We start from the raw sequence: 13,748 nt of genomic DNA on the forward strand, positions 1-13,748 counted from the left end.
GGTTGTGGTTTGCTCCACTGGTTTGGCACAGCTGGCACACACTGGCGTGATGCCCCTCGTGAGTGGCACTGGCTAATTTCACACGCACATAAACACAGGCGACATTGTCTCACATACACATACACACACACGCACAAACACACACCAAAGGCTGAACCCGGTCATTAGCTGTGCGTCTCTCATGAGGGCACATCACTGTCTAGGCTGGTGTCTTTGTCGCGGCCTGCTGTCTTCGCTCTGTGAACGCTGCAACAAGCCAGAGGGGATTGCCATTTGACAGGGATTATACATCATAATTAAGCTCCATGGTGAGATCTTTATGCTGTAGTTGTCAGGATATCAAAAGTATTGACATTTATGGGGGTTTCAGCAGACACACACACACAAACACATACACACACTTCAGTGATAGGCCCAGCTGCAGGTCATGCTCCTCAGCTGTGATGGGGAAACAGTTGATCCCCATCGATGCAGCGACTCGGCTTCCTGTCTGCAACCTCTGCCAATGACTCACCACATCTCCCAGTGCGACGAACACAGCAGAAATACACACTTTCATTTAAATCCTTTCATTTGCGTTGCACGTCGCTCTTTTCCCAGCGCCTCACGGTTCAGTTTGGTCCATTCATGTTCAGGTTGTTCGATTCATCCGCTGTATTTTCTCCTTCTGTCCCGGTTGTTTAGTCATCCTGAAGCAGGTGAGTGGACAAGTAGCTACAGGAAAGGAAGTTGCCGGAGAGAGAGGTGTAGAGGGGTCGGGTGGTGTCGCAGAAAATAAATGAAGGCCCTAATTCCATTTGACATTTATCTAATGAGAACCAAATTTCTAGTATTAGAGTGACAAAGAGGTGCAATAGGATCCACTTGACAGTAATTGCCTGGCAGCCAGTCCACTCAACGTGGCCATAAATCTCCACGGAACGGGTAGTAGAGGAGTAAGCAGTCAATCACCATAGATTGAGACACTTCAACCGAGAGATCACTTTCCAACTCCCAGCTGGAGCCTTCCTTCATGACAATCGTGATTACACAGCCATCAAGTTCTTATTATTTATTAGATGCATTTTACAGGGAAATAACATTTTAAAAGTTTTGCCAGTTAAAGCTCCCTGTTATTATTTGAAAGGTAATGAGGGCCAAATTAGTTTTGTTGAGCTGGACTTCAGTTGTTGTTGTCTTCTCAGGTCTTTTGGTCAATTTATTCCAAAACTCTAGAGGAATGAGCCCAAAACAACGAGCAGCTGGAACCGATGAATCCTTCTGGCATTATACTTACAAAATGTCTTGAATAATCGGTTGTGAAAACTGTTATAAATTTATCTTCTGTTTATTATTGCAGCTTCAAAGTTCAAAGGTAAAAATCTCTTTAAAAACTTGGTTTGAGATTTAAAACATTGCTTTTTAACACTGAAAATCTTCTGGGGTGCCGTATGCAGTAGCTCAGTGGTTTGAGCAGGCGCCCCATATGCAGAGGATACAGTCCTCACTGCAGCCGGCCCCGGTTCGAATCCCAAATCTGGTGGCCCTACTGCATGTCATTCGCCCTCTCTCCCCATTTCCTGTCCAAAAATATACAAAAAAAAAAAAAACATTGAACATTTTCTGACAGCAAAGTTAAAGTTCACTGTCCTAACAAAACATATTATATAATGACTGTATGTGCAATATTTGGACAATATGAGCAAAACATTTTCCAACACACCCCAATTTGATTCATATAATGCAAATCCTGATTGATACAATGTATTTTCAAACTGACTCCTACCAACTTTTAACTGTGGCTAATTACACAGACAAAAATGCAAATAAACTAATTTGGCATGTGAAATGATCACAGAATAGAAAACATCTTACTTTTATTATTATGAATTCATATTTATAAAGCTTATGTTCAGGCCTGTCGTCATATACCAGCCATTTATGCTGTTTCTTGTCAATCCTACAAGCATACTGTATATAACATTACTTAACATTGTTCAAATGACTGTTCCAGTAGATTTGACACCAGTTCCCATCTCTTCTCAAGTGTCTGCTGCTTTCTCCCTCTAAACTACCTCCGGCTGTTACTCAAACCTGACCTTGTCCTAACAGATTGCCCTGTTGACACGCAGGGTAAACACAATAACAACGTAGATGCTCCAGCAGCGGTGAACACTGGCTCAGCACTTAGCGAAAACGAAGAATTTATCAGAGCCAAGTGAGACCCACTGCCTGCAATGCATTAGATGTAATGAGGAAGCCGGGTGCTAAACTTTGTTTCCCCAGCGTTACGGCAAACTTTGCACTTGGAGCAGGTCCGTTTGGAAACTGCTACACCCAATCTCAACGATTGGTTTTGTGTTAAAGATGATCACAACGTAGTTATGTTGGTACACGTATGATCCTGTATGTGATATGAAAAGTTTTCCAGTGGATGAGCCTGGAAATGGAAGCCAGTGGGATTTTTCCCAGTGGACCCTGCTCTGAGAACGACTGTTCAGATCAATAGAAACCTCTAGTGTCGCTTCTCCCTAAAGTGTTAAGAGAAGGAGATGACATGTCCCATATGAATCGTAACACAAACACTGCTCTAACCATGTATCCTCATTATGAATTGTCGTCAGCTGAGTAAATAGCTCAGTCTCTTGTCTTTGATGTGTTTGATGAAAAACAGCAGGGATTGATAGTCATCAAACTATTGCCGTATCCCTATTTTTCATTCTTACTCAAAGCTTTGCTCTTGTCTGTTTTCAAATCCCTCCCTGGACGTTCATTTTTTAAAGTTTTATTTTCATTTTGAATTCGAGGGCTTAAATTCTAATTATTACACAAGAGTAGATAAGCTCCCCGGCTTTGATGCTTGATGTCTTCATGTTGTTGGTCCACGTGGGGAAACCACTTTGGTAATAACACCTCACAGACAAAACATGATGTTTGGGCAAACTGCTCCTCCTCAACTACTGGATGTTAGCAAGGCTGACAGAAAGCTTTGGTAGTAATGCTACTCTCCAAACCAAATGTTTGGCTTCAAATGTATGTGGTTGCAGGGAAGTGTCTCTTGAAGTCCTGCTATTCCTTCCCATCCATTTTTGTCCTGCTGTTGTCTGTGTTCACTCTGTAAACACCAGAAATATCTTTTTATATATAAACTCTGGCTGAAGGGAGCCATTATTTCTGCAGTCTGACTCACTCATCTTCTGTTTTGTACCTTACATTTTAATTATTGATCATCCGTGAAGTCTTATCAGGTCCTGATGGTGAGGACACAGCCACTACAGCACGACTGAGAGACTGCAGCATATTCCTAAAAGAAATAAGACTGCAGTTTAATCTCAACTGTGTTGTTTTGTCAATGGATGCTGACAGAACCTAAGATGTTAAGGTTATGAATTTAACAGACCATAGAGAAGGCAATATGTAAAAATAAAGCCGTCAAATGCGTTTAGGTACGAAGGCAGAGGCATTTGGTTACGCTCCAATAAAGGTGTGATCAGACACTGAAGTCACACAAACACTTCACTTTCTTGAGTATAGTTTCCACCATGGTCTGAATTGTGATATATATATATTTTTCGTGCTTTCACTTTTGCTGTTACACTGAAATAATTAATTAATGAGAGTAAGAGTCAAACTAAATGTTTTAAATTAGTGCCACATTCTGCTTTTTACAGCACGATGTTGTCGGTGTGTGATTGTTAACGTGTTCCTATCAGCTTGGTTCACCAAAGTGTAACTTCAGTAATTATGGCCTTTAGTTATGTCAGTCACAGCTGTATATGAACATCTTATAAGTTAAAGGTTTGATTATCTTTAGTCATGCTCAAAACATTACATTTGTGAAGTGTTACCCAGGACCAGAGAAGAATTATCTGTCTGTTAGAGAAAAGTTTTAGGCTTGTTCCCAGTCATCATTTAGCAAAGAGGTCTTAAAATGGTTCATTAACTTCAAGGGCTACTTGTATCTGAGCTTCACTGCCAGACAGATAATTAAAATACAGAGAGCTGACAAAGAAAAGATTTGTTCTCTCCCTCTAGTCTTTCGTCTTGGCCCCACTTTTGTTAGTTTAATTCAGATTTACTGGGGCATTCAGACACCTACACGGATATTTTTAGTTTCTCAATGGGAGACAAAGCTTCCCAGTGACATAGAGCGTCTAGTTGTTGTGACCAGAGAGTGAGAGCGGCTGTTTCTGGATTAGGAGAGAGTTCGTGTTCGTGATCATCTGAGTATCAATGAAAAAAATCCCCTCAAAACCTGGTGCAGAACAAAACCATATGAATGAGCAACTCATTTTATGCACAGTAGGGGTATAAACCACGTTTTATGACTATACAATATTATATTGATTCAATGGACAACACTTCATATTCAATGTTTGCTCACAAATTCTGTCAAAATATGATATCAATTCAGGGATAAGTGATCAATCAATATAAAACAGTTATCATCTACTGACAAAATCACTTCTAGATCACAAAAAGCAACTAAAATATCATCAACCTGACATTTAAAGGTATAATATGTAGGAATTCCCCCCATCTAGTGGTGCGGTTGCATATCGGAACATATTCTTGATGTTGCATTCACGTGAAATCGGGCAGACGTCAGACAGACAACAGACGCTGCATGTAACAGGATAAACAAGCGTCTATGTAAACAAGTGGTCCGCCAGCACGAGGCAAAACAATACAGGCCTGACAATATGTTGTCATGGTGATGTCGTATTGTTTTACCGTCTTTCTCTGGTGGAGTAAAATGACATCCGGTTGGTTTGCCGACGGCCGTCTGCCTGACTGCACCTGAACGCAACACCGGTGCCTCCGTCCTTCCTCACACTACACAGTGGTGACAGTTTTAACAGGCTGAGCCCACAGCTCCGCTGAGTTTCCGTGGTTACCTACGGTCACGCTGCCACTCAACGTAAAAAATGGTGATGCAACATGGCCGCCTCGGTTCGGTGCGTCGCCCACTTATGTATCTGTAACGACTTGTAACAACTCATTCTAAGGTACCAGAAAGCTTTCATTTGTATGCGGGTGTGATTCGACTTCAGTGAAATACGTATTTATGAAAGCAATATTTGACTTTTGCTAATAAAAAGCCAAATAAGTTGCATACTGGGGCTTTGAATAAAAAATAACCCATTTCTTAAAATAAAAATAGGCCTCCTGTTCACTGTAAAGTGCCACATTCTGCTTTATTCAGCTTTACAACTTTAAGATTCTATAAAAGAAAACAGAAAGACCATCAAGTATCAATTTAAAGCAGGATTTTAGTGTAAACCTGGTTCCTTATTAGAGTCCCAAACTAAATTTTTTTAGAACTTAGTAATTAACTACGCACACATTTTTGCAAATGAAAAATATGAAATTGCAGCAGATGCTCATCGCTCAGATGTGCCAGGGGACTTTCAAAATATATAGGCACGTCTTACAAATATTGATATACAGCATATCGATGTCTGATCAATGTTTTCATTTGTTATCAAATTGTCGATTGCGGCTGCGTCCGCGTTGTCTCACTCTCTTTTTTCTCACTCGTCTGCACCTTGATTACGGACCACAGCGTGGTTTTCCCAACGGTTTTCCACACCGCAGCCATTTAACTCAGGTGACAGAATAACAACAGTCTCGGAATAGATCAGTGGTCGCTGCTGTCGGTGTGTTTTTAAAATTAGCGTGTTTGATTTAAGCAATATTACCCGAGAGGGTGTGCTTTAACCTCAAATTACGTTAAAGCACACCCTCGAGGGTAATATTGCGATTATACAACAATTACCAACATAATAAAGCGTATAATTAAATAAATATTCATGTTGATGGACGTTTTGCTCTCAAAATTTAAAGTTTTTTGCGAGTGTGCTTCCCGTTTCCATGGACATAAATGGGGTCTGACTAATAACTGAAACACAATCAGTCACGTCAGTAGACTCCTATGTGTAATGGAACGTAGTTCACCTCTACAGCAAATAGTCCGAACCTTAGTAACGACCTAGCAACAGAAAGGATTTTCTAGTCCCAGATGAGTGAACTCTGAGCTGACGTTCATGTTTTAACGTGGTCTCGGACTTTCCCGAACTAAATCAACACTGCACAAACTCGCCCAAGTTATGACAAAGATGCCGTTTTTTTCCGTTCACAGATGTAGCTTCTACAACCGCAAACTCTGCATGTAAATGAAGTTATAGCGCCGTGTCGCCGACACAGCTGATAGAGAAAGACATACGATTACTCCAGATTATTTAAAAGCCCAAAAGGCGCAAGCAAGAGAGAGGGAGAGAGAGAAACATACAGGTAATCACCTCCGTTTTATCCAATGAAATATTCAGCTCCAGGCCATATTTAAAAAAAAAAAAAAACATATTCACCGCGATCACAACTCGTGTCTCTCCGACTTTGTAACGTTACACCAAGGGGGCAGTTGTGGGTCTGAGAAGTGAAGCTCACTTCCGCGTTCAAAAAACTGCAATCCCCTCGGATTCCTCTGGGGGCTGGTGTCAGAAAGCAGCATTCCCCATAGACCCCCATGTTAAAATCGCCGACTTTACATCCTCAGTAAACATGTTAAAAGCCTGGTGTCAGAACGTTTTTTCGTCTCAATCGATAGTTTCTACCCCCGCACACACTCTGAGGGGGGTGAATTTTTTTTTTAACTCTATAGTTTTACTGTTATTAGGTTAAAATTCTGGCCAATCAGGGCGCGGAAACGTTGAGTGACAGGTCCGAGCAGCTCCGTGGACAGCTGCTTCGAGGCCAGTGGGCGGGTTCTCGGCCGGCCAATCCAACATGGCGCTGTTCAGGCCGCCATGTTGGAGTCACAAAAACGACTCCCCAAAACCAATGGGTGACGTCACGGACGCGGTCCATTCTTTTTACAGTCTATGCGTTACACACATGGGAGGGAGACAATCCTCTCTGCTGTAACGGGGAAGTTTACAATATATTACTGTAACAAAAAATAAAATAACATAATTGTTCTATAAATGTGACTTTGGCAGCTGACAGGAACAACCTACAGGAGGTCAATGTAGTTTGTGATTTATTTTCACGAGTAATAAATTACGTTTTTCAAAATAAAAGGGGGAAAAGTCCATGTTGCCATGGAGATGTGTAAACAACACATGACATGGCGAAGTAATATTTTCAGTGATAAGTCAGCCGTGCTGTAATGCTGATTTGAGCACGTTCTAAATGTCTTATTGACCAATCAGATTGCTTGGTCGGAACTACTTGTTGTATAATCTCTGTCGGACATCGCACTCGCGACTCTTCTGGTGACAGCGCTCTGGCCAATCAGTGGAAGGCAGTCGGTTGACATCACATTTTAGTATAGATAGATAGATAGATAGATAGATAGATAGATAGATAGATAGATAGATAGATAGATAGATAGATAGATAGATAGATAGATAGATAGATAGATAGATAGATAGATAGACTTTACTATTACACTGTTCATTTGGCTTTAAACTGATCACAAAGTGACAGTCAGAATACATCATCCACACACTGTCCATTAATAGTAACAGGACTTTCCAGGTTAAAAACACAGCATCTGGTTGTGAATGGGGAGTTGTATGACTGATGGATATTTTTTCAAGCACCACTCCCATATAGCAGACTGACTCCAGTGGATCCCTCAGCTTGTTCTTCCCAGTACTTGGTTCAGGATCCTTTATCAGCAGACTGTTTCTGTTCCTCCTCTGCTGTTGAACAAACTGTGCCCTGCAGTGCAACCTTGTTTACTACCTGAAGGGCTTGAAATGTACTTTTTTGTGGCAGTTGATCTTGTGCGTGTGCAGTGGATTTAGGCTCCGTTGCAGCTGGAGCTTCCTGGGGCTCCTGGGAGTTTCTCCCATCAGCCAGGGTGACCATTAAGTTTTTGTCACCTCTCTTACCGAGGCGAGGCCCTTCTCCCCTCATGGCTCAGTCTGGCTGCAGGGTCAGAAAAAGTCCTGCTTATTTCACTCTTGACTGATGTGACACGATTGTGCCTCTTCGGTTCAGTGATGTAGAGAAATGCTCACAGTATCTTAGCAACTCGTATAATACACTTTCCATATGTTTCTTATTATTTTTCATGACTTCTAGCTCTTCTTAAGGGTTTTATTTTGCAGATCCCAGTCAGCACCCCGGGCTGTTTGTCAGTGTTGCAGGTTGATCATGATTTAAGTTGATACACTGCGATGAATGTCATTACGTAACGCGCCAAACTACCTGTCAGTTGTGTAAAAAGGCAGCTGCCTCTGGCTGTTGGTAAAATTTCCTCAGAAATGTGATTTGTGAATATCTGCCGGGGGAACAGTGTGTGCTCTGACACTGAGGCTGCTCTCGCAAATGCAATTTGAGAGCGGTTTATAGTAGAACTGTTTTATCATGCTTGGATGCACATGATGTATTTCTTCACAGAGGAAATAATTCATATCCTTGTCATAATAAACCCAGTGCAGCGTCTCACCGCCGCTAAAACCGGATTTGCGTTAATTTTGCATTTTGTCAGAACTTTGATTTCTTTTCCTCGCTTTTTCCTTTCTCTCATTGTGAAGAGTAAACTATTCACGATTAATTGTCTCTTTAATGGATTTAATAGTTACTGACCGAAACCGCTACGTATCAGTCTTAAATTAAGAGTCTGAAATGTCAAAAAACTGTGACAAATGTCCTTCACAACTTTGCAGCATCCAAGGTGACACCTTCAAATGTTTCATCTTCTCAACCAAAACTCTAAAACTCCAAAAAATATTAGTTTACTAGAATAAAAAGAAGTTCAGAAAAGCAGCAAATGATTCTGTCTGAGTGAGGAGGTGATACCAGAGAAGGTTTGGGATTTTTATCCACTGTCTTTGCTTGAAAAATGACAGTTGATTATTATTTCAATTTACTAATTAATGGATCAACCCATTGTTTTAGCTTGAATATTTTTAGTGAATTAGATTGTATGTGGTTTATATATTAACACTACTACACTTCATACTATAGCCACTAAACATCACCCATGACCAATAATGATAAGTCAGTATTGTCTATATAAATATTCCATTATGGAAAAGCAATTTGACTATTTGTCTCAGTGGGACAGCAGAGAAACTGCTGCTCGGGTTTAAACTCCTCCTAAATATCTTCAGCAGCTGCAGGATGTAAATCAAATCAAGTATGACCTCTTCACTATAAGTCACGCTATATGGAAAAGTCTGCTTCATCCCCCGCTTTTCAGCCCCTTGTATGACTTTGAAAAATCTGTCTCTGATGCTGAATTTGTCCAGTATGGCATTCTTCTGCACGCACTTGGCAACGGCCCCGACACATGGAGTTAGTTTACTTTCATCTCGCTTCAGTCATTTGTCATCGTGATGGAGTATCATCATAAAAGTGAAATCCTAATTGTTTTAGCAGTCTTATCTTTGAGGACATCACGTAACAAATTTACAATTTACACTTGAGCTGATACACTTGATCCCTAATGATGACCGAAGAGCTGATATCTTGATATGCAAAGCTGCTTTTAGAACCTTGCATTAATTATTGTTAGCTATTTAAATGATAAACCTGCAGCAACTGCGTATTGTTGCATGTATGTGGCCACACCACTGTGCTGGAGTCAGAGTCTTAATCTAATTTGTAGGGGATCATTTATTGGAAGAAATAAGCTCTGAGCCTTTCCAGTTATTTGCAGATAAACAGGCAGAAGCGTTTAAATTGTATGTCAGTATTAGTATCATTATATTAAAATGCCAGACATCTTTCGAAGTATTAAAAATGATTTGCATGTTTATCCCCAAAAATCACTTCAATATTAAAGAGCACTAAAGGGCAACCACAGTGAGGGATTATGATAATGATATTCCATCAAATAATGTTTGTCATTGTAATGAAGCATCTAATAAACGAGTGAGCGTGAAGGTGGCGCTCAGGGCCGACACAGAACACCAGGAACAGAAGAGGTAAAACTGTTGAGGTTGTTTCAAGCTGCCACAGCTTGGAGCACGTCTAAAATTGTCTGTGCACATAACATCCTGAAGGTTTGGGTTGTTTTTATTTTGTAAGACCTAGTTTTTCAGTGCGGCCGTTTATTCTACCTGAAGAACCCTGCAGTTACTTGCAGTTAAAAAGGAAACGCATCTTTTCTCCAGACAGTCTTCCAGAAACTGTCTTTTGCTTCTTTTTGCATTAAGTGTTTATGCTGCAGGGCCACAGTCAATGAAAGGTCAAGCCTCCTGTGGAGTGAGTAAAAATAGACCCAACCAGACGTTGCTGCGATGTCAAACTAATGCAGCTGAAGCTGAACTGATTTGATTCATTCAGAGAACAAGCACCAGGGTGACTTTCACAAATGCATCTCAATGATAGAAGTTAGTATAATGCCACGTAACAACAGACGGAGAAAAGACCAACGAGAAATGCAAAAGGAGCAGCGGCCACACAGGAGGGGACCTCTGGGACTAGGGAATGTGTTTTCATAAAATGCATCTCTCATACCTAGATGGCTTTTCCCTTAGTGTAACTTGTTCAAATTCAGCACATTCAATGTGACCTTATCCACACAAACATCAAAACTCTCCATGTGCAGGTGCATTTAGCGGCCAGCTTACAGATGAAAATCTTCTGGGTGCACTTTCTCTAACCTCAGCGAGCACAGTGTTTCTACGCAGGAGGAGATCTAAACGAAGAATTTGGAGACATTTATTAAAGACGTTCCTGAATTCAGAAAGTTATGAGTTATTTTGCAGCTTGGAAGGATGAGTTGTGACTGCACTCTTTTTTACCAAACAACCTTATAATATAAGTGCTAAACTTAATCTGCCACGTGTGCAGGTCTCTGATGCTCCGGCATGTCACCCAAACAAATGTCCATCAGTCTCATGTTCCAGATTTAAATCATTGGTGTTATCGCTGTTAGAAGAGGTTACTAATGGCCTCTCTGGACCAACTCCATCACCACCGCACGTTCCTCATGTTTATGTGCTGTTAGAGATGTTGATGACTGTCCCCATTTTATTAGTTCCAGTTTTTCTCAGTGAAGATGTGAAATGTTGTTCTGATGTATTTAAGATGTTAACAAATAAGAATAAAATAACATGAGGTTCACCGAAGGAAAATGTTGTGAATTCCAGGAAATAATAAATTCACCACTAATCTTTTAATCTTATTTGAGAGGTTTTTTCTTTTCTTTTCTTTTCAGAACAAAAAGCACATTTTGTTTCCAGCATGCAATGTTTTTATTTAATTTATAACATGAGAACCTTAATAACAAACTTGATGGTTTCAGACTTTGTGATGTTATTGTCATTGAGACAGAGAGGGGATTTGACTCAGTACACACATCACCTACCACTGCGGGCTCATGCAGATTTGAAAACCTGAGCAGCATTTGTGAATCTTAAAAAAATAAAACACACACACACACACAAACAAATTACAGTAAGTGCAGTGCAGTTCTGTAAAATAATAAGCTGATTAAACAACACAGTACATCTGTAGTCTGGAGCCACAGCTGCTCTCTCTTTGCCCTGAGTTTAGAGGAACTCCACTTTCAGCTGGTTCAGCTGTTTACAGGCCAAGGTGTGGGCGCTCCGGTGTAGACGAGAGGATCTGCTGTCAACGCTCTGCAGCCTCCTGCCAAAGGAGAGAAAGTCTGCGGTGGACAAAACCTGCAAATCATATTTCAACATTTATAATCAAACATTAAACATAGTTTAACGATGTAAGAAGTATCGTTAACACTAATGAAGTGTTACAAGTTACTTATTCATTAATAAATCCTTTACTTAATTCATTTGTTTTATTCACGTGTCTTTTAAATAGTAACAGCGTGTATATTTGCCCAGAGTTGCTCTTGGGAGAGATGTATTGCGCCATCCATAGAGAAGCCGTTAGATTTCCTCCACTGTAAAAGTAATATAATTCAAGCATTAATCTTCTGAATGTGATAGAATTTCATTTCAGATTCATAATAGTTTCTGCGACACTGAAGGTTTGATCGAATGCAGAGATAAGTCAGAGGTTTGAGGGAGGTTGCAGAGCAGGAGACTGTATTATCGTTCTAGCAGGTCCGAACCATAAATTGTGCGAGGAGTTGCATACTGGGCATTTTTTGTACACTTATCTTATTTTAGTGAATAGATGGCTGCTGGAGGAATGTGAAATGTCGTCCTCTTGAAACTGTTCACTGCCTGTTTTACAACACAGTTTCATCTTAACACAAATTAACTTTCTTTCTAGTTTTGTGTGATGATAAACCTGTGACATGTGGCTCTGTTATCGCACAGGCTTTGATGTTTTACAGGTTTTAACGTCACATTTTTTTAAATCATTATTTCAAGGATATGTATTTTTTTCAGTGTTTTATCCTTAAACATTGTTGCTGCTTTGGTGCAGGTCTGGAGTAATGGTGCTCCTGCACAGTATTAGACCCAGATTGCACAGGAGTAGGGTATGTAAGTGGATGAAATGGTGCAGCATTAATAGTGCCTATTCGTTCATTACCTGCGTGATTGCTATTGATCTGCCAGATGCTGCTTCAGGGGGCTTTGTGGCTGCAGAGTGCAAAGCCCCACATGCCAGTGTGATACATCATACCATCCAAAACATGCTCCATAGAAACCACTGTGATCTGGACGACTGTATGGGATCTCAGCGGCTTTATATGCAGATACAGATTACTGTGATTGATGGGAAGGATTTGAGTTGAAAACCTCTCTTTTTCTGTTTCAATTGTTTTTCAAATGAAGGGATAAAGGGTTTGCTGGATGGAGAGGTGTAGTGGAATATATCAGACGGAAGATAAATGCTGGCAGTTGAGCAGTGTTTGGTCAGCAGAATTTTTAAGTGTTGTGTGTGTGCGTGTGTGTGTGTGTGTGTGTGCTTTGGATGGAGCTGAGTTCCACAAGGCTGATTGAATTTCAGATTATGCTTACCTATCAGCATACATCTACATTTTGTCTTCATAACACAAGTGAGAGGTTTGTTTTCTCAAGTTAACTCTGAAATAAAGCCGAGGACACTGCTTCAGCAGAGCGTCAGAGCTTCACTGTTAACACTGCTAGTTTTCACATCATTAAAGCCATTCCTCAGCGTTTTATCCAGTCCAGTCCCTGCAGGTGTTATAGAACTCTCTTCCTTTATATATAAGGCAAATATACAACGTACAGCAGTGTTTGCTTTGACGTACTAAGCTAACTTTCCCGTCCACCTGTGTGCTCCTCAGGAGGCCGCAGCGGAGAACGCAGGAGTCCACGGTCCAGGAGAGGACAGGAAGGAGAAAGTGCCCAGCCCCCACCTCAGCCAGCTGGTGGTCCTCACTAACAGTGGGACTCTGTACGGTCTGGCTCAGAGGGTCGTGGCTACCGAGTCTCTGTAAGTAATGACCACATCAGCACTTGAATTCCAACCTCCAGTGCTGGTCTCTACTCCTCCAGTAGCTTGTTTTATGTCGTCACGTCTGTTTTCCAGCCACTGATGCAGGGGTGCAGATCCTGATGTCAAGGTTGGGGGGGCACAAAAGTGATTTTTTTTTTTTTTTTGCCCGTATGCAGCTCTTAACATGCCGCCATAAATCACAACTTAGAGGCTCACCATATCATTCAAAAAGTACTGCACAGGGAATCATTTATTGTTCTTACCTTTCTTGTTTATTTGTCCTAAACAGCCAACAGCCGTATCACTGCTGTTATATTAGTAAATTATAATTTTATGGGTCTCAGACATGTAATATCTACTCATGTTCTTATCTCTCGCCTCCCTCCGACCCCAGATTCCAGATCCCTAATTCT

General features: G+C 40.9%; 1 protein-coding gene across 2 annotated transcripts in view; it reads left to right on the plus strand.

Moving 5' to 3' along the window:
* vps50 (VPS50 EARP/GARPII complex subunit) overlaps positions 1 to 13,748 on the plus strand; it is a 113,329-nt gene that overhangs the window by 85,695 nt on the left and 13,886 nt on the right. For both annotated transcript variants that reach the window (XM_085792050.1, XM_085792051.1), the window contains one exon: positions 13,184 to 13,332. In XM_085792050.1, coding sequence (XP_085648176.1) covers positions 13,184 to 13,332 — 149 coding nt within the window. The remainder of the gene's footprint in view (positions 1 to 13,183; positions 13,333 to 13,748) is intronic.

This window comes from Trachurus japonicus, chromosome 11 (assembly GCF_045865225.1).
Source record: "Trachurus japonicus isolate A0001 chromosome 11, Traja_1.0".
NCBI classification, from domain to species: Eukaryota; Metazoa; Chordata; class Actinopteri; order Carangiformes; family Carangidae; genus Trachurus; species Trachurus japonicus.